We start from the raw sequence: 25,898 nt of genomic DNA, 5'->3' as shown, positions 1-25,898 counted from the left end.
ATGCGTGTTTCAGTATGAGAGCATAAGCCTTTGTACAGTTTTAATTTCATTTTCATGACCTACTTGGTCCCAATTCTTGGCCTCTGGCCTCGACCTGGTATTTAATTAAAATTCTTCGGGCCAGTCCTATCAGAGCTGATAGTCAGCTCAGTGGTCTGGTTAAACTATTTTAATAATAATAATGTCAATGTCCTACACTAATCATGGAACAACGGTAATGTTTTTCTTTGTATATGGTTATGGGTCGAGGCAATGCCTTTACAACGGCGCCCCTTGTATATTTCGTAGCCCCTGACGAACGCAGCTGCTCCCGAATTGACAGCTCACGGAGCCACTATGATCGTCAGCTTTTCTCTGCTCTTCTACGTCTACAACGAGAAGACATTCCACGAGTTCCCACGACAGCACATACTTCTGTCTGGATTCGTCGCCGTGTGCCTCTTTACCATCGACGTGGCCATGACGCTCTATTTCCACGAGGAAGAATTGGCACAAACTGATTACGGACAGGTTGTGGTGGGTATCCTGGCTACATTTGGCAACTCTTGAAATTTGCAACTTTGTTAAGCTACTTTTGTTATATTACCTAAGGTTTTGGAGACCATTAATGTTTCGCCTGTAAATAAGAACGACAAACGACCTTTTCTGTGGATTAAATCAAATGCGTTGTTTAGTTATTAAAAATTCTCTGATCGCCAGCCATCTGTGTACATCATTGCTCACCGAAACTTGTCTTTTAGTACGATCTGAGCCATAATAAACTGCATTTTGAGTACCGTTCTGCACATTACATTAACTAGAACACAGGAATATCTATCATATCATTAAAAATATATTGACTTTTATCCTTTACCTTGGTAGTTCGGAAACCCAATCTACGTCATCCTGGTGGTCTACATGTTTCTGCCCATTCAGCGAAAATGGCAGGTGGTGAGCTTAGCAGTCCTCCTGACTGCTGGGTACTTGTCTCTCCAATATTATGCCACAGTCTCTACCTTTTCGGAAGACTCTTACGGCAACAGAGTCACTAAGGTAAATATTCAGTCAGTTTGTTTAATAATAATAAAAATATTAATAAACTTTATTTCAGTATGAGCCATATACACGTACATCAATAATCAGGGATACAAATAAGTAAGAAATAAATACGCTCATAATCAGAGCATGACAATACTAGATATGAATACCATTTTCAAAAAGAACTCTGGCCTACTCTCTCTCTCTCTCAAAGGCACTTGCCAAGCGAACATGCCCAATTTCCTTATATTTCCTTCTTGCAGATGGTTGTCAATTGTTTGATTCTCATCTGCGTCAATGTCGTGGGTGTCTATTGGAGGTTCATGAGCGAGGTGGCTTTCAGAAGAGCATTTCTGGACAAAAGGGGAAACTTGGAATCAAAGTTCAAGGTAAATCATCCTTGCTTCGTCTTCTTCTTCTTCTTCTCCTTCCTTTTCTTCTTCTTTTTCTTCTTTTTAATGGATGGAATCTAGAGCTGAAGAGATACAACACATCCCATTGTGGGAACTTCCTTACAAGATATGTGACACATGGAATAAATTGCTACCAGAAGTTGTAAACAGCAAAAGTGTGGAAGAGTTTAAAAGAAAGCTAGACAAAATCAATAGGGCACTGTGAATGAACAGTAAAACCTCCTAGAAATAAGTGAGCACACGATGGCTCCTCGGATGGACTAACAATTCTTTGAGACATCATAATCCTTGTAACTCCTCTTCTTCTTCTTCTTCTCTCTCTCTCTCTCTCTCTCTCTCTCTCTCTCTCTCTCTCTCTGTAAGTGCGAGTGTTTTCTACCTACCTAACTTCTAATCTTTGAGAAGAAGAAGATTCAGGCGGAAACTTGAATTTAGAAGAGGTCGTGTTAGAAGTTGGTGTCAACTCAAATACTATTCAAATTTAAGCCTCTACTGCTTTAAAAACAGAGCTAAACACAAGATGTTTCCGAATGTAAAATATTTTGACACACTTTTAACTCTTCATTAAAAGTTATCTTTGCCAAACAGGCGAGGGTTGATTGAATCGTTCTTGGAAAAGTTTTATCAAGTTTTCTCTCCTTTGAATGTTTTCGGCGTCGATTAACTTAATCGTTACGACGCAAATCTACTTTCAGTAAATTATCCCCCTCCCTTCCCCGCCGACGCTCTCCTTCTACAGATCTTATTTCCTTGCAGTTAGACGCCGAGAAGAAGCGAGAGGAGACGTTGTTGCTGAGCGTCCTCCCGAAGAATATCATGCAGCAAGTGAAAGCGGACTTTCGAAACATGATTGATAGGACTCTGCGGCACACGGATCCTGTTTCGAAGAGAAATCCTTTTCCGTAAGGACCATTTTGGAACCACCCCCCGTCCCCAAACCCGCCCCCAACTCCTTCCCAACACCACCACCATAAAGGGAGAACACTTATTTTGTAATGCGTGTCCCGTCTGGGACATCCTAGTAGTGTTCATTAATATCTAAGAAAAACAAGATTTTAGTCTTTGTTTGAATTTCAGACTTTAAAGCTAATGTTAAGACATCATTTCTGTGAGTTACTTGTTCATTAATAATTAGAGAATTTTTACCTATTCATGCGTTTTCGTCTCAGTAATTGTCCGCATAGGTGAAAAATAATACTTGAAATAATAGAGTACAGACACTTGTTATACTACTTTCTTTTTCATAGTGCCTAAATAATTTATTCGAAGGAAAACTGATCCTTTTTTTATTTCAAAACTACAGATTTGTCGGGGAATTATGCCTGGGACAGATTATTAAAACCCATTATCTTAAGTTAGCTCGTTCATTGCACTTGAGGTGGTTGGAAGAGCTTTTTTTATCAACAAGATGTTTATGACGAGGGATAAAATCGATAATAAAACTATATATAAGGGATTAGCGGGGTTACTGATAAGCCAAAGATAAAGTCATTATTATTTTGGTCTTCTTCTCTCTCTCTCTCATTTGATTATAAATTGAGCTGTGAGTAATTAGTAATTACCTTGCATTTTTGTTCTCACAAATCTCCGGGATTCTAATAGAATTTTGTCATCGGAATTGCTTTTAAGAGCTATTTTTTCCTGTCCACAGGAATCTTTACGTTCACCGGTACGAAAAGGTATCGATCCTCTACGCCGATATCTGCAACTTCACTCCCCTGACGACAAAACTTCCAGTGGACCAGCTGGTTGAGATGCTGAACGAGCTCTTCGGGAGATTCGACTGCTCTTCTGAGGTAAAAGTCGCGACGACCGCCTCTTTGTTGCTTCTTTGTTTCCTTTAAGGGCTCCACACACTGAACGATTGTATGAACGATTGTCCGTATCGTTCGCAAAACATTGCGTATGAAATTGCCTGAATGCAAAAGTGAGCGGAGTTTCGTTTCTGAACGATCTTAGCGAGAATCTGTCAAGACCAGGTTGGGTGAGGTTGCTGGCTTGCGACTTAAGTCTGTCATACACAGATCGTTCAATGTATGGGTTTGTCTGCCGATTTAACTCTATCGCGCGCGTATCTTCTAGAGATGATGCCACGTCTTCCCGAGACAAAATCTTTGTTCAGACTGAAATCGGTGCGGAGATCGTTCATACTGTCTGAATAGTGTGTGTGTGGGTCGATAACGACAATCGTTCAGACAGTCGTTCATACAGTCGTTCAGTGTATGTGGTGGCCCTTTAGATTTCGGGGTTTTCAAGACAAACAAGTAAAAAGTGCGCCTAAGTTTATTTTCCGCAATAGCGTTTTCTTCACAACGTATAATGCTGTATAAAATCATCAGCTATGACTGGTAACGCTTCAGTTGCTTCGCAGATGTGGTAGAGTGAAGGTACGTCCTACGCCTCCTGAAAGCACTGCCAGATGCACGGTCCATGGCTAACTTTAACCTCAAATTAAATGAAAACTACTGAGGCTAGAGGGCTGTAATCTTGGTATATATGATAATTGTTGGGTGGATGATCAACATCCTAATTTGCAGCCCTCTAGCCTCTGGTGGTTTATAGATCCGAGGGTGGACTGGACAGACTAAAGCGCGGATGGACGGGCAAAGCAGCACAGTAGTTTTCTTTTAAAGAAAACTAAAAATGCCTTCGGCGCGATCGAGTTTTCTGTACAACGTATAATCATTGCCACCGAAAATAGATCTATCTTTCTGTGGTCTCGGTAAAATGGTGTATAAGCCGCAGTCCATGAAACTTTAACCACGGATCGGTGGTGGGCTGTCCTACGTCGACGTACGATCCACGGCTAACCTTAAATAAAATAAAATCTACTGAGGGTAGAGAGCTGCAATTTGTTATTGAAGGGTGGATGATCAACACAACCAATTTGCAGTCCTCTCTCTAGCCTCCGTAGTTTTAAGATCTGAGGGCGGAAGGACAGACAAAGCCATCAACATCATTTTCTTCTACAGGAAACTAAAAAGCCTCCAAAAACGTGAGCTTTTGAGGTAAATATCGTGATCTACTTCTTATTCATTTATTTATTTATTTATTTTCAAGGAAAATGCAACCGGAAACATCAGGAGAGCGGGAAGTCAAATGTTCATTGTGAGGACTTTGCATGGTTGCATACACACTGACACACGCTTAAGGAATGGGCAGTTTTTGCAGTGTCGTTTAGGCATCTTATACCGAGAAGTTTTCCGTGTTTCAAAAAGCTTCACGGTCTTCAGCTAGGATAATCACTGTTATACTTTATATACTCACTTATTTCATGTTTACATTAAATACATAACGGCATGTTGAATGCATCTGTGTATACATGACATCTTCTAATCACATTCATCAAATCTGTACCTGTTTCTTTATGGTCAGCTTCCTTAACATCCTTTTCAAAGTCTGGGAGGAACAGAGCCATGAAACCCATCGTGATCCTGTTACCAACTCTTTCGAACTCGAATGACATAAAAGTACGATATCACGTTCCGTGTCCTCAAGATTCTACTTGATTTCTGCTGGAATCTCATTTGGCGGCGCCCGTTTTTTTTTTTTTTTTTTTTTTTTTTTTTTTTTTTTTTTTTTTTTTTTTTGTTTTTTTTTTTTTTTTTTTTTTTTTTTTTTTTTTTTTTTTTTTTTTAGTAATCCTTCAAGGATCTTAGAGGAAGCACTGGGTCCTCTATGGTGCTTCCAAGGGAAACCCAAAGTCCACTATCTACAGAATGAGTTTCTCCCTGGACTAAGTTAATAGGCTCTATATAGACCTAGTTTCGACTGAAGGCTTCTTCTTCAAATCTAGTTAAACTTGTGGGGAAACTTCAGCAGTCAGGCGTTTCAAATGATAATAATGTCCCGCACTCCTTCCTTTCCAGACCAACAACTGTTTACGAATCAAGATCCTCGGAGACTGTTATTACTGTGTCTCTGGAGTGCCCGAGTACACAGACGAACACGCCCATAACTGTCTCAAGGTCGGACTCGAGATGATCGATATCATTAGGGAGGTTAGGTGAGAAATAGATGTTTTGCTTGCTTAACATAATGCAATATTCAGTCATCTCTGCTGCGTCGCTGTCACTGATAATTGAGAATAAATCAGACATTATGATCGTTATGATAGCCATTGCACCTACTTAATCAAATTAGTAACAAAACACACGAAAATCTTCCTCGAAACTATCAACAGCAATTTTACTCGGCATCACTTCCAACGGACCGTTAATATACAACAGTGACCTATTACTTCTGACAGGGAAGAGAGATCGGTTAACGTCGATATGCGAATAGGAATTCACAGCGGCAGTGTTCTCTCCGGCCTGATTGGCGTTCGGAAGTGGCAGTTCGATGTATGGAGCAATGACGTCACCATAGCCAATCATATGGAACAGACTGGAAAGGCAGGGTAAGTCACTTATGTATTATATATATTATATATATATATATATATATATAATATATATATATATATATATATATAGTATATATATTATTTATACGTATATACACATATATGCATATAAGTCTTATCACATTCCCGTGATTCATATATACGCATTAAGCTACAAATGTCCTTTAATATCTAATTCACTCTATCTCGGAATTAATATATTTTCATATCTGTTAACTGAAAGGGAATTCTTTAGTAGATAAGAAATTCGTCGGCTCATGGGCGCGAACCACGCAACCAAGAATTCAGGACATACAGTTAAGCGCTGTAAACCACACGATTATCACGAGTGGTTTAGAGCACTTCACTGTACGTCTTGAATTCTTAGTTCTGTGGTTCGCGCCAATGAGCCGACGAATTTCTTATTGACTAAAAAATTCCACTTCAGTAACATATATGAAAATATTCCGAGGTAGAGGGAATTAGATATTAAAGGACATTTGTAGCTTAATGCGCATGCATATAATATATACATGTATACTTTTATTTATTTATATATACATATATATATAAAATGTGTTTGTTTGCGTGTATTTATGAAAATAACACGAATAACCAACGTGCCCCCTAAGCTTCTTGATTTCCTCAAAATGCTTAGGGGACACTTTCCACTGGAACCCGTGGAATCCGAAGTAGGGAACAAAAGGAGGTGCTTTCACTTCCGTATTCTACTGTTCGGTATCTGAAGTAGAACCTTAATCGGAACTAGCGGAATAAAACATTAGTTTTTATCTGAAAAATCCATTATTGCACTTCAATGATCTCGTTATAATATTCCTGCGTGCCTTGGCTATCGAGAGGTCGTTCACGAGAAGAAATATTCTTATTCTCGAATTGTAATTTCTGGCATTTGTATATACTATATGCGTCATCTTCAATCTTGATTTTTCTTCAAAAAATAATAACACGAATAGATCACACGAGCCTCTCCTACTAATAAATTGTAACGCAAATAACCAATAAAGGAATAAAAGTGGATGATGTCCCAGCAACGGAAATGGGCCACATTCCGGGAACAATCCATTGATACGCGTACATAATTACGAGATGCATCTGCAATTTCACCTGGCTCTCTTGACAACGTCTATCAGTGGACATTCTCCATATTTTTCATCGGGCCTGACAACAACTCGGTCCAATTTCGACCAGAAAAGCCAGCCTCCAAGAATATAACCCTAAGTCAGTCGTGGCCTCGTCTTAAAATTACTGTCACTTATGGGTAAGGCCTCGTTCTCCATAGGCGTAGAATCTCAAGGAAGTGGATTACGGTATCAGTAGCTATTGTCCGGCTAAACAGCCATTTTGCGATCGGATGGGGAATTCTCATCATTAAATCATTCCTTTTTTCTTCTTCTTCTTTTTCTCCCTCCATTTTGCTCGCTCTCTCTAGACCATCTTTTCACCGCTTTACAGCCGAGTGCATGTGACACAGAAAACTCGGGAGCTGCTCACCGATCTGGGCTACGATTTCGTCCCGACGGACGCCAAGGAAAAGGATCCCCTGCTGCGAGATGAAGGCATCGAGACGTTTCTCGTCGTTCCCAAGAACAAGGTTGAGTTCTGCCGTCTCCACCGCGTCTTGCTGGATGTTTTACTTGTTTTATTCTCTTTGTTTTTTTATGTTGTTGTTGTGTGGTCTCTGTCCCTTGTCTAACTTTTTTTTTTTTTTTATCAAAATAAAAAAGTGTATCTGAATGACCATGTGACCATTGGAAGAACGAAAGCACATTTAATGAATAAAACCACTTTCAGCTTTTAAATTAGCAAAATACAGATATGAAATTAAGACAGCATACAAAACTTCAGTCAAACGAGCGATAGTTTTCCTTCCTGAAACACTAACGAATCTCTCTCTCTCTTTCTCTCTGCGCGAAGTTCAATGCAGGCACTCCTTGTTAAAGTTGAGTGCACCACCACATGCATTATACAGATAAATGGCTTATAAGAAAATGTAGACATATACGGACTACTCTCTCCCAAAATTCCTTGTTTATCCATTTTGTCATTCGAATTTACTATTGCATCGTAAATCACAATATTTTCATTGAAAACTCAATATTTAATTCTTGTGAACTCAATGCCAATTTATCGATACGTTCTGTTTTATTCTCATGAATTCAAACCAATAAAGACTTTTCTTACACAAATCAGAGGCCGACTTTTAACCGACGGTGAGCTTTAGTAATCGAAATTGATTTGGAATTATGCAAGCGGCCACAATTTCTTTTGTAGTCTTACTGAAAACCAAATTAGCTGTAGAACAGAGGTTGGTAATTTGGTGCTTCTTTCAGTAATGCGAAACTATCGCCTACTTGGGTGTTAGAGTTCGTTTGTCGCGGTTTGAAATGTTGCTCGAACATTTTTCTTAATCTGATAGCGATCATAGTTTGAGAATGGCGTCGTTCCCTAGTAACATCGTAAAACTAAACTTATGGTTCACAGCATCCCCTCGTTCTATTGCATACATTTTGCGCCACTGAACCAGCACTTCCTTGATATTAGAAGAATATCTTTCAACCTCTTCCATAGACTGAAGCCAACACCGCTGGATGACCATCCCCTCGGTTCTGGTCTCTTCCTTCCTCCAAAAACATTAGATTTATTGAAGCTTTCCACCAACTTTGCACCTTGGAACGGAACATGGTTCGCCTACCTGGTCTGAAGCCAAGTAGTTGTCTTGCTTTAGATGTTAATTCCTTTTATGTTTTCACTTTAAGAGAAGCTGCAGAAGGTCACTTTTGTCACATACACTAATGTCTAATGGCCGTCCGAATTATAAGTATTCAATAGAAAATTAAAATGAATTAGTTAAGGAACATCTTCATTATTATGTATTGTATTTGTATAATTATATGTGTATTATATGGTATGGGTGTACCTGTGTTGACTTCGGTGACCTGGGGCAACAACTCTAGGAGAACGATTAAACGAGGACTGTCTTTATGGTTTAAACAAAACAGCTTGAGATTAGCACAGCAGCTTCTCGTGAAACAAGAGCTTTAATACTAATTTTATGTTACCTACAGATTCAATCTTAGTATACCATCGTATTTCCTTCAGCTGCAGACACGGCCATTTCAAAGTTTTCATATCAATCGAGGACCTCATAAAACTGTTTATTTTCCATTATTATGTTTTGTTTTCTACTTTTTTTTTCTGCCAAGGCTGCTAAACGTAACCATTCCTTATCACTTACTTGCTTCTTGGCAGCCGCCACCCAACCGCAGAGCATCACACAGTTACTCGGCTGTTCCTTTAAAACCCCGAGTCTCAATGTCTGCGGTTCCCAAAGAACTGAAGTCCCTCTACGAAGGAGACGTCGCCCGGAAGATTAACAAAGTGGAACTTCCCCGAGAGACGAGGAGAGCTTCCATCCTCAGCAGGGTAAGCTCACCTTCTCGTTTGCATAGTTGTTTAGAAGTAAAAAAAGAAAAGTTCTGTAATAAGAGTGTAATGTAAAAGCCACATGACACTCAAAATCATGAACAAACGACGGCTGGAATTTCAAAGAACTCAATCTTCATTGTAAACGAAAATAACCCTTGCTAAGAAATGAAAGTGATAATGGAATTAGTCCATCTAAATCTCGAATCTGTGCAATTTGATTCTGGTGTGATTACTGTGGTATATACGATTTTAAGCTACTCGCGCTAGAACCCGGCGCTGCTGTCTCCCCTACCCTCCAAATGCCGTACCTACCCCGTCCCAACTTGGTGCTGACAAATAGGTTTGCAGGAGGAGGGTGAATGTCTTCCCTACCTACCTCGCCCCGATATGGAGCGGACAAACCGGTTTGCAGTGGTTGCGTGGCTGTGTCATGTCTCCTCTATTTCACCCAGGGGAGGACGAACAAGAACCACTCAGATATTACTATTATAGATAAACTTTAGGATTCAAACTAAGCGTGCAAGGAGAAATGGGTTCAGCGTGTAACCACTGCTCAAGATTTTAATGTCATTTAGGTAGCTAATATGCGACCTTTGGAAATCACTCAATTATGAACTGAATAACAACGATGCATTGTACTATAGTAGGTTCAAATCAACCGTACATCTGATGTCTAGGCCAGTCTCTTACGACGCTTATCAACAGCCAATTAGGACCGTCGTAAAGGACTGGCCTAGACATCAGATGCACAGTTGATGTGAACCTACTATAGTAGCAGGCAACACGGGGAAGCAACTGAAGCCGTTTATTTCCTTAAGCGAAGTCTATTTAGGAATGTATTTTGTTGTACATTTCTTTTCTTTTCTTTTTCCTAGAGAAGATCCACGCATACCGAAAGCGCATACACAAATTCAAAACGGAGGACTGTTGTCACAGATAGTGCCTTGGCCTCCTTTCAGAAAATAATGATCAGCTCGAAGGAATTCATGGAAAAGGAGATAAGAAATATGCCACTCAGCAAATATCAGTAAGTCGGGTTCAATGGTTAACTTGTGCATTTCTTTTTTAACCTGATGGTTCCTTTAATTTTAAGAATGCCATGTCTACTATAATGCATCCATGAGAAAATATTCTTGGTTAAAAAAATTCATCTGCTGTTAACTTTGGGACTTGTTGGTGATGTGAAACTTCGCATCTTGATTAAGAAGTATGAAAAACACAGGGGCCTGATGGGTGAAGTGTCCCAGCCAAGTTCTTTGCACGTAATACAGAGAAGAGTAATTCGGGCAAAGTTTCCTTTTGCTCCCAACAAAGTAAGACATTAGTGGTTGAAAAATTTAACAACCAATTTGCCCTTCGTAATACATTTATTTTCTAGCTAATAAGAACAAAATTATCTCCCTTTATGAACGCAGCCAGTGGTTCAGGCCAGAAGGAATAAATCCGCTGTTTCTAACTTTCACTAAAGAGAAATGGGAACTACTTCTCCTTCGTCAGTCAGACCCGCTCTTCAAGTTCTACATTTTTTGCGCCTTCATCATATTCGTTTGCATCTTCATTACTCAGCAAGTCTTGATGCCAGAGTAAGTATTCGCAGTTACGTTTTGTGTGTTAAATTATTTGTAAGGTTATTCGTCATGAAAAGGATTGATGATATTTATAAGAAAATCTGGTTCGAATTCATGTACACCGCGTCAGCTTTATCAGCTCTCTGGAGTCAGGCTATTACCATCTCCATTTGAAGACCCCTTTCCTTATCACTATTACCAGCTGATCGCACACCACTATTCTAAATTATGATATTGTATGTATTGGTAGGCGTCGTACAGAGGAGTCTGATTTTGTTCTATTTCTTTCATTAGGCCTACCTGGGGATGGGTGAGCTTCTCTGCCTGTCTGGTGCTGTTCTTAGTGGTGGTTCCTCTTTGCTGGGTAGCCCCTATACACCAACACATCACGGATCCTCACAACGACAGAGAATACGAAACAGACGAACTGGGTGCTGTGGCCTCTTTCTTCTACTCCATTTCAAAGCGCGTTATTACGTCTTTCTACATAAGGGCAACTCTATTTCTGGTGGTGTGCACTGCTCTCTGTGCCTGCACCGTCATTAACCTGGTAGGTTAGGGAAGTAAGTGGGATGAGTTTTTGCAAAGGCCCTCTTCTGCGTCTGTTCTAGGCTGTTTGTTTCAAGTTTCATTCCAATCCAGATATATCACTTTCTGATACGCTTTGCCAGAAAAATTAATCGAAGACTACCAATGTGTATGAAATTAAGCCCTTGCATTTTCTCATGTGAGGTGGCAATGACAACAAAGGTTAGCCTTATCAAAATGAGACATTTCTAACTAAACATCACATTAGGTTAATGGTGTTTTAGATATGATAAAGGCATGTTCGCTGTTATGAAATTAGCAATATTTAAGGAGTAGAAGGGAAAATTTACGAATAGAGGCACGAACGCAAAGCCATCAAACAATTATATTTAGAGTACTGAAACAAGCGGTGATATAGTACTTTCGAGTAATCGTAACCTTTCCAAAACGTACAGATTAAGGCATATGAAAAAGTAGCTAGAATTCCTGTGATTATAAACGATACTGCTATTGAATAAGAATAATTGTGATTTTTTTTATCAGAATATTCCTATGCAATTTTATATTCTTTCCTTTAATTTCCTATAATACCGCATCTGATTTTCATGCCTGTGCAGGCCTATCTCCTTCTCTATCGTATTCACTTCTTTTTACTTTTGCTTCATCGTTGAGTCTTATCCTTTCTCAGTTCTTCTCTCTGGAACCCAGTAGTGTGGTTATTCTCCCCTTAGCACTCTGAGATCTTTAGACTCACTCTGTTGCAAAATAAATCAGTAAATAAAACTTCCACCAACGCTTACTCTCAATCACTGCTCTTGCAATTGTTCACCTAATTTCAGTTATTTATTTTCTTCAGGCAGTTAGTCATTTCTTGTCCTCAGCCTTCGCTCCCTTTCTTCTTATAAGTAGCAGAACAGGCCATCTGTTCCTTGAAGGTCAAACTCTACTATTTTTTCCTCCTTTTTTTTTCTCGGTTCCCGGCTAGATTAGGGTACTTGTTGTTAGCCCCATTAGCATTCATATTTCAAAAGCAAGTGTATATAATTTACTAGCAGACACACTGGAGGAAATGTTGTTTCACAACTGGAACAGTCTTTTAAGTCTTCATTTTTTAATGTTGTTTCACCTTATTCTGTGATGGAGCTAAGTCCCAGACCTACATTGGCAAATACTTATTTCTTTTTACTTATCCTGTTTATCGGTCATCAGAATGTACAAGGATAGCTACGTATTCATATTAACAGTTTTCGCTCTCTGCAACGGCATGTAACTAAACATAAGATATTTTGAGCAGAGCCGAGTTCATCAGTGTCCCTGTCTGTATCAATGATGTACAACGATACATTCTTATTTGTCATCTCTGAGAAATAGTGTCGATTTCATTTAAATCTGCAGGTTAGTTGTAAAGATCTTCTTGACAATAATATCGTCACCACCAGCCTGCCCCCGACAACCCCTTACTTAGCAGATTACGATGACGCACAAATTAATAACAGCACCGTCCAGCCCCCTTTGCAATTGCCCCTCCTCTGCTGCAGTCCATGGGTAAGTTATTTGCATTTCTTTGATCTTAGAAGGCTAGTGAAGTTTTCTTCGCTTTGTTAGTGAGGAACAGTTGAGACTTCGTTTTTGCTTAAGAATAAAAGCAACTTACAGGCTTTTGAACACGTGCCCAAACTTATGGTTAGAATTTGAAGAATTATTCAGCGAATAGTTGAATTCATAAAGAAAAAAAATTATATTAGCTTTGAATTTTTGTTGAAGCCGTTGTTGTTGCAGGAAAACTCTTAATTAGTGTGTTTACTGAGACATTTAAAACAAACAACGTATTGCAGAGAAAGGGGAAGATTTTTGGGTTGACGAAATCAGATTATTGTAAGTCATGTTGGTAACATTGTAGTTTGGCACTCGCAGATATAACCCAATATGGCTTATCCAGAAACCTTTACATGAAGTAATGTTGATATTTGTTACTGATTTCCAATAACTGTAAATCTTCTACAGCTTCTTACTGGACTGTTCATGGTAATGCAATGTTTATATTTCTTTACTTCACGTTGGCTATCCCCTTGTAGGAACGCTAATAAACTAATTATTTTGTAACTACAGTTCTTTAAAAAGTGTCGCAAAATTAACTCATTTTTTGTTCTTATTCTCATATGAAACGTTGTACAATTGCTTTTGACATCATAATACATTAAATGAAAGTAAAGTAAGCGTGCGCTTATATTAGTTTTGGTGAAATATTTTGAGGATTGTCTCTAGAAATACCTTCCTGACTTAAGTTTAAAAGCTGATTATGGACTTTATAAGATTAGGCTATCATAAAGCAAAATTGTGTCAAATTATGTAACATGTAGAGATTAAAGTAAATAAGCATAATTAAATCTACAAAGTCATTCAAAGAGCAATGTACTAAGAACTTAAGTACCATGTACAAATCTCATGTTGAGTCATCTTGAAATGGCTGATCATGAAAGTTCAACTATTCCTTGCTTAACGCAACCATTGGAGATTTCTGAGGCCTCGCCCTTCTGAAGTTCCGGGAAAACCCTCTGCTATCTTACTTATGTAGTTTCCTACCCAGAATTCAGTGAAATCTGTGAAATATTAATTTATATATATGAAATATAATATAATAAATATTAATTAAAAAACTATATTATATATCATATATACTATATATATCTTCATATATTATGTAATATGTGTGGGTGGCTGTGTGTGTGTGTGGTGTGTGGCTTTTTGTGCGTGTGTGTGTGTTTTAGGTGAATTCAGCAAACCTGGCACTCGCCTAAATGTAATTTATAGTGCTCTCTATTAGAAAACGGATGTATTCATTCAATGCGTGAAAACCTTGACTTGAAATATTACAATTGATTGTAGCTTTCTCACTGTCAAAATACTACAGTGTATGTATATATATATATATATAATATATATATATATATATATATATATATATATATATATACACATATATATATATACGTATATATCTGTAGTATTTTGATGGTGAGAAAGCTTTTTTGATACCCATATATATATAATATATAATATATATATATATTATATATATATATATATATATTGTGTGTGTGTGTGTGTGTGTTTTTGTGTGTGTGTGTTGTGCGTGTTTGTATGTAGAATCTACCGGTCATTCTTATCAGATACATATGTAATTGTAATAGCCACGGTGCCCTCTTAACTTCTCAAATTCTCTGCTGTGTTTTTTGGATATGCTTGTCACACAACAAAGCCTTCATATCCAACTTCAAAGTTTCCCGCTACCGGATATTATGATTTCTTTCATATTTCTATGAAGTTGGATGCAAAGGCTTGTAGTGATAAGCGTATCCAAAAAGAGCAAAAAATGTGAGAAGTTAAGAGGGCATTGTGGCTATTACAATTACACACACAACACACACACACGCTATATATATATATATATATATATATATATATATATATATATATATATATATATATATATATAAATAATGACGATCTCTCGCTTGAACTTGCGATGACTTAACAAGTCGTAGAGCTGGAAGAAGGCATAAAACGAGAACTTGAACAAGCGCTATCGTGTTTTATCAAATCCCTTCAGAGTCAAGTGTGCTTGACACTGTGGAGGTGTGAAGACGTGATGAATATATTATATGAATAAACGCAAAAGCCACGAAGGAAACTGATACTACAGCAGAGTGGTGCTAGGCCTTTCGACCTACTACTGTCCTTTACTTATAAAAATAAGCTTACAAAGAAAGCTCATATAATTGACAGACGGGGATTATAAAAGAACAAATGTAACTGGAATCCAGCAAAGGTAAATATTTTAGAGGTTTTACCAAAGACTAAGCCCAGCTGCCCGAAAGCAGAGAAGGGTCAATTAAAAGATTATACATAGTAAGAGACTGAAAAAAAATAACGGAAAGAAAAAGCTAATTCAATATGATTATAAAGGTACAACAATTCAATAATTCTCTTTTTGGTAAACAATAACAATAATATGCAAAGTGAACACTTTTCAATAAAATATATTAAACAAACGAATACTTATAAGATATATATAAGGAAACTAATTAGTCATTAAGTCAGTGATTTTACCTTTAAGATCCTTCTTGAACATTTTACTTATCCAGGGGTCCAAATAAAATTAAAAAATATATATATGATCTCTCCTAGATGGTGACATTACGAGTTTTAGCCCGGAATGTATCCACCTTTACGGCGTGTTCAGTACGAGCCCGTTGGCTATGACCGTCAAAACATAAACAAAGGGCAGTAAATATCATAAAGATAATGAACCCCAAGAAATATTAGTCCTAAATAACGACCCTAGAAAATCCCTGCTGGGTGACATCTGGGGAAAGAACTGTATATGTATATAAATATATATATATATATATATTATATATATATATATAATAATATTAGTCCTAAATAATGACCCTAGAAAACCCCTGCTGGGTGGACTATCTGGGAAAGATCCTGTATATGTATATATATATATATAGATATATATATATATATATATATATATATATATAGATATTTATAATTATTATGAATAACTTGATCAGGAAGTATATAAAACGTGATGCTATGTATAAATAAATGTTTTTGCCACGAAGGAAAAAAATGAAAAGCGAGATAGCCAAGCACTGTCGGTCTAGTGCGACCCTTTACTCAGGCCTGAGTAAAGGGTCGCACTAGACCGAAAGTGCTTGGCTATCTCGCTTTTCATTATTTTCCTTCGTGGCGGAAACCTTTATATATATATATATATATATAATATATATATATATATATATATATATATATATTATATATATATATATATACATATATATATATTATATATATATATATATATATATATATATATACATAGTATATATTATATATATATATATATAGTATATATATGTATAATATATCAATAATATATATATTATATATATATATATATATATATATATATATATATAGGTAATAGTCTTAATGTAGTCTATTCAATGATTTCATGTCACGTTATGGTGTCTTCTTCAAGTTATGTTAACAGCTGTTTGAGACAATGAAATGATAACTCTTTCCTCTCGCAGTATTTCACATACAGCTGCATCTTGACTCTTCTTGTTGCTTGGTCCTTCTTCAGGATGCACTTCGTCATAAAACTATCAGTATACGTCTTATCTGGTGCCGTGTACGGATACTTTGTTTTTTATTACGCCCAGGTAGGTACCCGAGTTACAGGCTTCATTTGTTTCTCATTCTTTGACCAGTTCGTTCTTTACGTTTCCATGAGCATAACTCTTTTGTATAGATGTGATAAAATTCCTTCAAATATAGTTACATTAGATTTTAGAAAAGTATGTTATTCCTTGTCTTTTTTAGATTATTAGTGATGGTGGTGATACAGGAGATGAGATGTATGTATACTCTTACCATTTCAGTCGCCTTTCTCCCCCAAAATGCTTTGTTATTTGGCCTTATGACCAATGAAAATGAAAGGAATTGCATTTTTTCACGCATTTTAGACTTATTTTATATTAAAATAATCCATTTGCATAACTGTCTGGAATGTAGACTCATCAGACTGAAATGAACGTATAATTGGTCATATTCGTAAAGTTCTGTTGTTGTGTACATCCAATCATCCTGTGAAATATTGTTGGAACTTGGAAAAAATCTCACTGTTAATCACTTTATGTCGTGCCCAGGATCTTTATGCTCACACGAACATGGAAGATGTCTGCCCTCATCCGGTAGTAGTCAGTCGCACTCTCAGTCCCGAAACTGGGAATTTTCTGGTGGTCCTCATGATCCTTTTGGTGCTTCATGTCATGGACAGACAGGTAAGAACGCAAATTGTCTGAAAAGATACCTTTCGATTTTTTTTATTACATATACGACAAGTAAATAAAAACAAGTTTCTTTATAATAAAGAATCTTAAACTTCCTACTTTTTACGATAAGGTGATTTTAGCATCGTCAGTGATCTGCTATCTGCAAGGTATTCGATTTTCCTCTTTAGATTATTTTTCTATGTTAACCGTGTCTCTGCCGTTACTACACTAAAAACTCCCATATTTTTCCTTCATCTTGGCGAAGTTCCTTATCGTCTGTTGACTTTATTTCTAAAAAAAAATGTTATAGGTAAACAGCCTCTACTTAGCCCCACTTCAAGGATTAAAAAATGGGAAGCAGAGTAAGTCAGATTAAAAAAAGCCATTTAAATTGACATTGGGAAAAAGAGCTATTCAAAGGAATAGGGAAAGTGACAGACAGAGGACGAGAAACAGTTACGAACCTGATCTCGAAAAGTGTGTGGTGTGTCTTGTGCTAAGTTGCTGCCTGATAAGAAAGGAACTCATGTTAAACGAGGCAGTGGCGATAACAGTATCTGCAAGAGAGAGAGAGAGAGAGAGAGAGAGAGAGAGAGAGAGAGAGAGGAGAGAGCCACCTTATATCATAGAGAGAGAGGCGAATGGGTGAGGGCAGTGTTGTTGGAGAGATTTCCTTTTGAGACTAGCCCTTCAAGATGGAAGACAAAAGAAAACGCTCATTTAGACTTATGAGCAGAATTCCAAAGAACTGATGAAGCCATTAGCCAGTTCAAAGCAACAACAACTGAAATGCAAATGAGAAGTTAAATCAAAATATCTCTCAGAATTTGAAATACCAAGAGAAGCACACAAACACACAGGGGGCTGGCTTTATGAGAAAAAACGAGACTGGTTACTACCACATCCATGCTTTTAATAGATATGTCGAGGAAGATGCATGTGTGTATACGTTAGAACAGTTTTCGTACTAACTCGAATTGAATCATCACAATACCCATCATTAATGATTGCTTTGCAGATGGAGTACGTCATGAGACTGGATTTCCAGTGGAAGCAGAACCTCGAAGAGGAACAGAATGAGGCCCAAACAACACACTTTGCTAACAAGTTACTTCTTCAAAACATTCTCCCGCTTCATGTCGGTAAGTCCTTTGCAAACACACGCATAGGAATGTAATACGCGTTGATATTCGTAAATCTTTCAATGCAACTTACGCGTCCATTTTTATTTCCGCCCTTCAGCTGACATGTACCTGAATCGGCAAAACGTGATGGACGAATTGTACCACGAATCTTACCATCACGTCGGGGTCGTGTTCGCCTCGATTCCCAATTACAGCGAATTTTATAAGGAAAACGAAATGAACGAGGAAGGAAAGATGTGCCTCAGAGTTCTCAATGAAATCATCTCCGACTTTGACATGGTGAGATCTAGGGAGGACGCTTTGGGAATGATATAATCCAAGAAATCTGTTCTGGCAAAATGAATAGCCTAAATGAATATTTGTCTGGGAAGTCGTAACGAAAAGTAGTTTTATTTATTTTTGTCATTTTTTGTGCACTCGTAGGGTTTAGTTATTACCTCCAAGGATATCCTGGTCACTCTATCACAAGTTTATTTCAGTCAAAAGAAGTGGGCCAAGTAATTTATATAAAAATCTAATCCTTCGGGCCAGCCCTGGGAGAGCTGTTTATCAGCTCTGTGGTCTGGTTAAACTAAGATATACTTAACTTTAATTTCTTCCTAATGAACACCGTCTTCTTTGGAAGCTTGAATTTCTAGTCAATGGCCCATGTAGGCTTGCTCCATATGAATAGGTTTCATCTTCTGAATAATAATAATAATAATAATAATAATAATAATAATAATAATAATAATAATAATAATAATAATAATAATACATAACATACAAACTAGTATCACTTGCTTCAGTTTATGACAGCATTCCCATACTTCATAAATCAAAATAGCTCACAGACCTCCGGAGACGAAAAATGTCTGTGGAATAAAGTTTTTTTCTATATCTCCACAGCTGACATACAACGCGGAATTTTTAACAATGGAAAAAATTAAAGTTGTTGGAAGCACTTACATGGCAGCCTGTGGTCTGCAGCCAGGTCGAAGGTACAGTAATGAGTCCGATTTTCAAGAGAGGGACAAAAAGGAAAATGTGGCCACTATTACGAAATTCGCAGCAGCCATGTTTGAGAAGCTCCAGAAAATCAACGCTGAGGATCTCCAGGATTTCAAACTCAGAGTCGGTCAGCACATCTCTTCGTTTTTAACTGGTTACCATGCACAGTTTACGATGTCTTCGAACTCTGATCTTTTTACACCTCTCTCTCTCTCTCTCTCTCTCTCTCTCTCTCTCTCTCTCATGCAATTTCTTCACTGTTATTGCGGTAAATATGAGCACAATCTTCCTATACCTTAATTTTAAGTAACACTGTATGTTTGTATCTCGTTACCTATTGTAATGTAATGCTCATTTTAGTCAGTCTTTGGACTTATTGAAATAGTAACTTTTCTCTGTTCATGTTCTTATGTTTATTATTTTTTAGTCGTTATTTTCCTTCTTTTTCCCTGAGATTTTGTCACCAGAGGATACGCTGGCTTCATCTTCGTTCTTTTCCCTTTAGGAATCGACGTTGGACCTGTGATTGCGGGAGTGGTTGGCGCTCATAAACCCATGTATGACATCTGGGGGAACACAGTTAATGTTGCCTCAAGAATGGACTATACGGGGGAAGAGGGAAAGATTCACGTGAGTTTAGTCCCATTTCTGTTTTCGTGAGAGAGAGAGAGAGAGAGAGAGAGAGAGAGAGAGAGGAGAGAGGAGAGGAAGAGAAGAGAGAGAGAGAGAGAGAGAGAGAGAGAGAGAAGGGGAGGTTCCGCGAAATCATTTCTATTTCAATGTTAAAATCGACATAGTTTTAGCAACGAGCAGCTCTACCTTTTGTGGGATGGTCTTAGAAACAAAGGCGGAAGTCAGTACCACACGTATCCTTTGAGTGAAAAAGCAAGACTGAAATCATTGGTTAAACATTATTTATTGCTTTGAAACCTCTTATTACAGTTACACTAGTGACTAGAGCATCAGCAGCGCATAGAAATCCTTACAACTCCAAGCAATCAGTCTTTCCCAGTTTACTCTCTTCCTAAGGTCTTGCTTACATTTTATCTGTAACCTTCGCCATTTTTCTCTTAGCCTCTCTCTACACGTTCTTATTTCCTTTTCTTTCCACCATTACATCTTATAGCTTGGTCTTTGTACTGTTTCGTACTAACACAAAACCTGCCAAATTCTTCTCTCACTTTGAAGCTTATCTCTGCAAAAATGGAGCCATTTTCAGAGCACATACGTAGCTTTTCATTATTGTTATTATTATCAATCAAAAAAGGCAATTAGGCAAACTTACTAACCTCTCTTCTCTTCATCAACTTCAGCATTCAGATGATCAAGCAATTTCATACTTTCCCCTTTTCTAAGCCAGTTAAATAAAGAATTCGACTTTATCAAAAAGTGTCATTTTTATTTTCTTTGTTTTCCCGTACTTCGATTATCATGATAAAAATCTACATTTTAGACCTAACTGTTCTCATATTTGATTCTTATACCATTATTCTTGTTGTACTTTTACTCTTACTCTATTTGTAAGTTCACATTTTTTCCAATGCTCATTTGATCAGTTTCGATGTAATTGATCACATTTCTCTGGTCTTTTAAAATCATATAGTCTTGACCACAGTACCACAAATAGTTAATGTGAGTGAGACCCTTGCAATAATTTGCAAATAATTATGTTCTTTTATTCCATTCCATTTAACATATATTTTTTTAATCACATCATGCCCTTTGGTGCCATCATTTAGCACAGTGATAACTCTATGTTTTGCTTAGAACAAAACAGCTAAAATCTCATTTTACCAAAGACTGATGTTTTGGAGTGACATGAAAAACAAAGTAGCGTGAATTCAACCTAACAGCTATCTTTATAATCAACTTAGACTTATAAAGATCACGGATGTATAAAGACCGAAGACTGGAAAACCACTGAACATGACTCAAGTTTCTTCCCTTCTCTAAATTTCATTATCACTGTTCACTGTTTATGAACACGTAACAAAACGAAACTAACAATGTTTGTATTGCTTTTCGCAACAGGTTACTACGGAAGTAGCGAAGATCTTGCAAGAGCTAGGATGGAGCGTTGAATGTCGTGGGGAGATCTACGTCAAAGGGAAAGGTCCCATGGTAACCTACTTTGTAAATCCAGCCAATGTACCGCATTCGGAGGAAACTCCAACATTTTCGAATAGTAATGATATCAACAGTTTCTATTATTGCCATAGTGAGGATCAATATAGCCTGGAAAGACGCGAAAAAAGAAGAAGCAGTCAACTAAGTTTGAATTCCCTGAAAATCCTTATGAATCCTCGCCGTGGAAGCCTTGAGCTGAGCAAAGGAAGGAATTCTATACCTCAGATTGACTCTAGTACAGTGTTAAAGGTGATTAAGAAACTCAAGGATGATTCATCGTTAGAATCAGAGGACAACCGTCTCCTTGCAGTTCGCTTCGTTCTAGCAACGACTGTCATTCTACGGATGGTGCGAATCACCGTTTCCAGTTATCATCATCACCGGTAGAAGAAGAGAGAGGAAAACTTCTGGGGCATAGTATTGCCACTCTCACGGCTGCTGAACCCAAACCGCCTACATATACCGAAACAACAGATCACATAGAATTGCCTGTGGTGCGTGACCACTCCATGGACCCCGTTCAGCAATCCCTCGTAGGTAACGGCTACTCGAAAGGCGTTCACCATGCTCCTAACGGGGTCTCTGAGAACCATCTCCATGAGGATGTATCATGCATTTCTTCTTCTCCTGGTGTTATGGATGAGGCAAAAGTTACTGGAAAATCACAATGACTTGGAAATGAGAATAAATCCCGGGTTGATGCCACAGATGAAGGGGAAAACGTGGCTGTCCGACTGTGATCCTCTGGGACGATTGATAATTATGATTGTGATAATAGAAACGCTCGTTTTTCCTTTTACTTGTTTTCTTTGGGCCGGGGCCAGGAAAAGGCATTAGGTTCCTCGTCCCGTTAGAAATTCGTAAAAAAACTGCTAAGTTGTAATTCCCGAAAACTGAATGTTAGACAAACTGTTTATCTTCGGTGCAAAACGAGTCTTAAGAATTTTATACCGGAAAACAACAATAAAAAAAAAGTACATGATTATAAGAACGACTTCTCTGAAAGACGCTGACAGTAATATAAATATTGCTGTCTTTTTCATGCACTCATTTTTACGCGTGTAATAGAAATTCTTTCTTTTTTAAGGCATAAGAATTATCATCGTTCACATAAAATTATTTTACTCTCAGTTATGACTAGTAATAGACATTGTATTATGTTATACATAATATTATTTATTTAGCCTGCAATAGAGCTAGCGAATGATATGTACTTGCTATAAGGATTTTTAATTATAATTACCCATGGTCAATAGATGTGTATTATATTACTGACAAAGCTACAGTCCAGATCACTCGTACACCGGTAACATGTATGGGCATTAATCTGTCATTAAGTTTGTTTAATTATTCCTGGAATATATATATATATATATATATATATATATATATATATATATATATATATATATATAAATGTGTGTGTATTTCACGTGGCGGCTGACGGGGGTAATGGAAATGGGTGCTGTAATTTGGACCTAGGAGCAGAGTGCAATATGAGTAAAGTTCGCCACCTACCAGTGAATAGAAAATAAAGTTCCTTAGTGAAATTATCAACATATTATAATTCACTAAAACGGATCAGACGAAATATGTAGGGCTAACAACAGAGCTTTGTGATATTCTCAGTGACTGTAACAGGTAACAAACACAAAACAATGTCCCATGTTCAATTCATAAAGTCAAAATTGAAAAGGATCAAGTTGCTTACAAGGGAAAACTGTAGCACACTCTCCACACTGGATTCCGAGAACACTTGATCAGATACGGCACCGGCAATGTCAATTGAGTGGTGCCATTAATCTACTGAAGACACACTCCCAGGGCACTCATGAACGAATCTGCAAAGCAGGGATCGTTGTAGCACACGAGGGGATGATGAGTGAAATTAAATGGGAAAACACCAAGCAAAACAATCATACTTTAGAAAGTACTCTACATATATCACTCAACTCTTTCACTGCAATCGTGGGTAACGTTACATTAATTGGTGCTCCACTGATTTACATTTGAAGGTTTGCTGGAGGTCACACAGCAGAAATCTCGAAGGGACATTGCAAGGGTAGGGGTTTGGAGAATAGCAAAACAGCAAGTAACAAAGGATGAGAATATGGCAAGGCTGACATACAACTTCCATTCACTTTACCTTAGACGGGACGAGATATGTGGAGAAACAGAGCCAGAATGTGTAGAGCAGAAACTTCAATGGAAGTTGGCGCTGCAATCAGTCCCAACCCGGGAGGAGGAGATGCACTTCTAGTTATAATTTCATGGCGCAGAGGATCATCAGTGATGGTATGTATGTATGCCCACCTTCCCCAAAGGTGCAGCGTCAAAGGCCGTCAAGGTGCGGACTTCTTGTCAATTCCTCAGGACCCAGCAAGTAGCAGGTGCTAACGGGCACAAAAAGGTGAGGACTGTTATAAAGGCCACACCCTAATGATTGACCGCTAATGAGCCTGGGTATTCTTCGAAAAGGGTTAACCCGCTTGGCTTCCTCATTAAGTCAGATGAGAAATCCTAAAATGACCTGGGTGGTCCGTCCTATTATTCCTAAAATTACAAAGGGGGCATGTCGTAGTCTCCTCTGGGGACTTCTTTATGATATGGGCAAAAGGTACGAGTTTTTCAAAAACAACTTTACTTTCTTATTTCCCAAAACTCTAGACTCTTTTCCAAAATTCTATGTTACTCTCAAACTTCTAAATTATTAGAGGAAAGGAAAATAAAATGAAATAAATGCCAAGATATGACGTTTGTGACTATATATATATATATCATACTACATATATATATATATATATATATATATATATATATATATATATATATATATCGAGCTACAATGTCCTTTAATATCTAATTCGCTCTACCTCGGAATTAATATATTTTCATATATGCTTAACCGAAGGGGAATTTTTCTCGATAATAGACTTGCCTGGCCCGGGGCGCGAACCCATGGAGCCTTTCAAATCCAGGAACGTCAGTGAAGCTTTTACCTACTACACCACCGCGTCCAGGCAAGTCTATTATCGAGAAAAATTCCCCTTCGGTTAAGCATATATGAAAATATATTAATTCCGAGGTAGAGCGAATTAGATATTAAAGGACATTGTAGCTCGATATATATATATATATATATATATATATATATATATATATATATATATATGTATATATATATATATCTCATCCAATAAGAGGTCGAGGCTAGTCCCCATCATGTAGCAGGTGAAAAAGCAAACAGCTCAATACATTGGGTTGCTTAATTGTTGCCAACGTGTCAAGACCATGGTCTTCATTTTCAAGGCTATAAAAAACAAAAATACACAAATTACAAACTTGTCCAGCAAGATTAACATAAATTGTTATATTCCCCTCTTTATGTTACATATATATATTATATATATATATATATATATATATATATATATATATATATATATATATATGTAACATAAAGAGGGGAATTTGCTATGAGATATTTTAAATAATATATTATGTGATATCCTATGACATTTCTTAGAATGTAGAGAATCAGTAATTTAACTTCCCTGGAGACAGAGTGTTCGAGTGACAGCTTAGGAATGCTAACGCATCTTTTTTGAGGTGTTGTGATCAAAACTGCTGTCTTAGCAAATCAGTGCCTTGTCCTGTTGCTATGAGAGCTTGATGTAGACGTGACTTTGAAACTGGTCTCAAGCAGTTTGGGGGCGTGAACATTGAATGTGGGTTCGTACATATGTGTGCACTTTTCCCCCTACATATGAGAGTGTTGTATTGCAATGAAGGGAAGACTATTACAAAGAGAAGGCAGGGCCAGGATGGCTTCTGTGAACAGTGTTTTTGTTAAGTGACAGTGCATACTGGCTGAATGGGTGAGTGTTATTATATCTATTTTGGCCAAAGTGTGGCTGGATTGTATTTGAATATTTATTTCAGAGATATTCTATTTATATGATCTTTTGATTATACTTTTGTGCTTACCAGAGTGTTCTCCTGTCTTCTAACAAGCGATTTTGGTAAAGAGGGGAAATGTTTCTGGAGAAGAGTGGGAATTGTTCATTGGAGAAATGGTGTATTGACTTAATTACTATGTTGACTGTGCCAAGTGTTATGGCTAAACTAATGTTGGTGTTAGATTAATTACTGAGGGTTATCTGGGTTATTTGGACTTTGGGTTTAACATTTCATTTAATAATTCTGTTAAGAATCTGAGTTATTCAGTTAACACTTTGCTTTTAAATAAATGCATATTTTTGTAATTCACGACTCTGATTTGATGACCTAGATAATGGAGGTATGTCGAGAGAGTTATTGAGGATCGAGAGAGAGAGAGAGAGAGAGAGAGAGAGAGAGAGAGAGAGAGAGAAAGTGTTACCAATTACCAGTTGTCGGCCGCTCTTGGCCCATCGTTACCAAAATGA

General features: G+C 37.5%; 1 protein-coding gene across 3 annotated transcripts in view; it reads left to right on the top strand.

Moving 5' to 3' along the window:
* LOC135217313 (adenylate cyclase type 2-like) overlaps positions 1 to 22,802 on the top strand; it is a 36,920-nt gene extending 14,118 nt beyond the window's left edge. For all 3 annotated transcript variants that reach the window (XM_064253098.1, XM_064253097.1, XM_064253099.1), the window contains exons 4-23: positions 289 to 516; positions 862 to 1,032; positions 1,281 to 1,406; positions 2,187 to 2,332; positions 3,082 to 3,226; positions 5,300 to 5,436; positions 5,680 to 5,829; positions 7,288 to 7,426; positions 9,085 to 9,258; positions 10,137 to 10,288; positions 10,677 to 10,844; positions 11,124 to 11,379; positions 12,753 to 12,902; positions 16,466 to 16,597; positions 17,084 to 17,218; positions 18,228 to 18,351; positions 18,452 to 18,633; positions 19,243 to 19,471; positions 19,850 to 19,974; positions 21,376 to 22,802. In XM_064253098.1, coding sequence (XP_064109168.1) covers positions 289 to 516; positions 862 to 1,032; positions 1,281 to 1,406; positions 2,187 to 2,332; positions 3,082 to 3,226; positions 5,300 to 5,436; positions 5,680 to 5,829; positions 7,288 to 7,426; positions 9,085 to 9,258; positions 10,137 to 10,288; positions 10,677 to 10,844; positions 11,124 to 11,379; positions 12,753 to 12,902; positions 16,466 to 16,597; positions 17,084 to 17,218; positions 18,228 to 18,351; positions 18,452 to 18,633; positions 19,243 to 19,471; positions 19,850 to 19,974; positions 21,376 to 21,858 — 3,552 coding nt within the window. In that variant the 3' untranslated portion in view covers positions 21,859 to 22,802. The remainder of the gene's footprint in view (positions 1 to 288; positions 517 to 861; positions 1,033 to 1,280; positions 1,407 to 2,186; positions 2,333 to 3,081; positions 3,227 to 5,299; positions 5,437 to 5,679; positions 5,830 to 7,287; positions 7,427 to 9,084; positions 9,259 to 10,136; positions 10,289 to 10,676; positions 10,845 to 11,123; positions 11,380 to 12,752; positions 12,903 to 16,465; positions 16,598 to 17,083; positions 17,219 to 18,227; positions 18,352 to 18,451; positions 18,634 to 19,242; positions 19,472 to 19,849; positions 19,975 to 21,375) is intronic.
* The last annotated feature ends 3,096 nt before the right edge of the window (positions 22,803 to 25,898 follow it).

Source organism: Macrobrachium nipponense, chromosome 7 (assembly GCF_015104395.2).
Source record: "Macrobrachium nipponense isolate FS-2020 chromosome 7, ASM1510439v2, whole genome shotgun sequence".
Classification (NCBI taxonomy): Eukaryota; Metazoa; Arthropoda; class Malacostraca; order Decapoda; family Palaemonidae; genus Macrobrachium; species Macrobrachium nipponense.
Note: the sequence above shows the minus strand (reverse complement) of the source record. Positions and strands in the feature narration are given on the sequence as shown.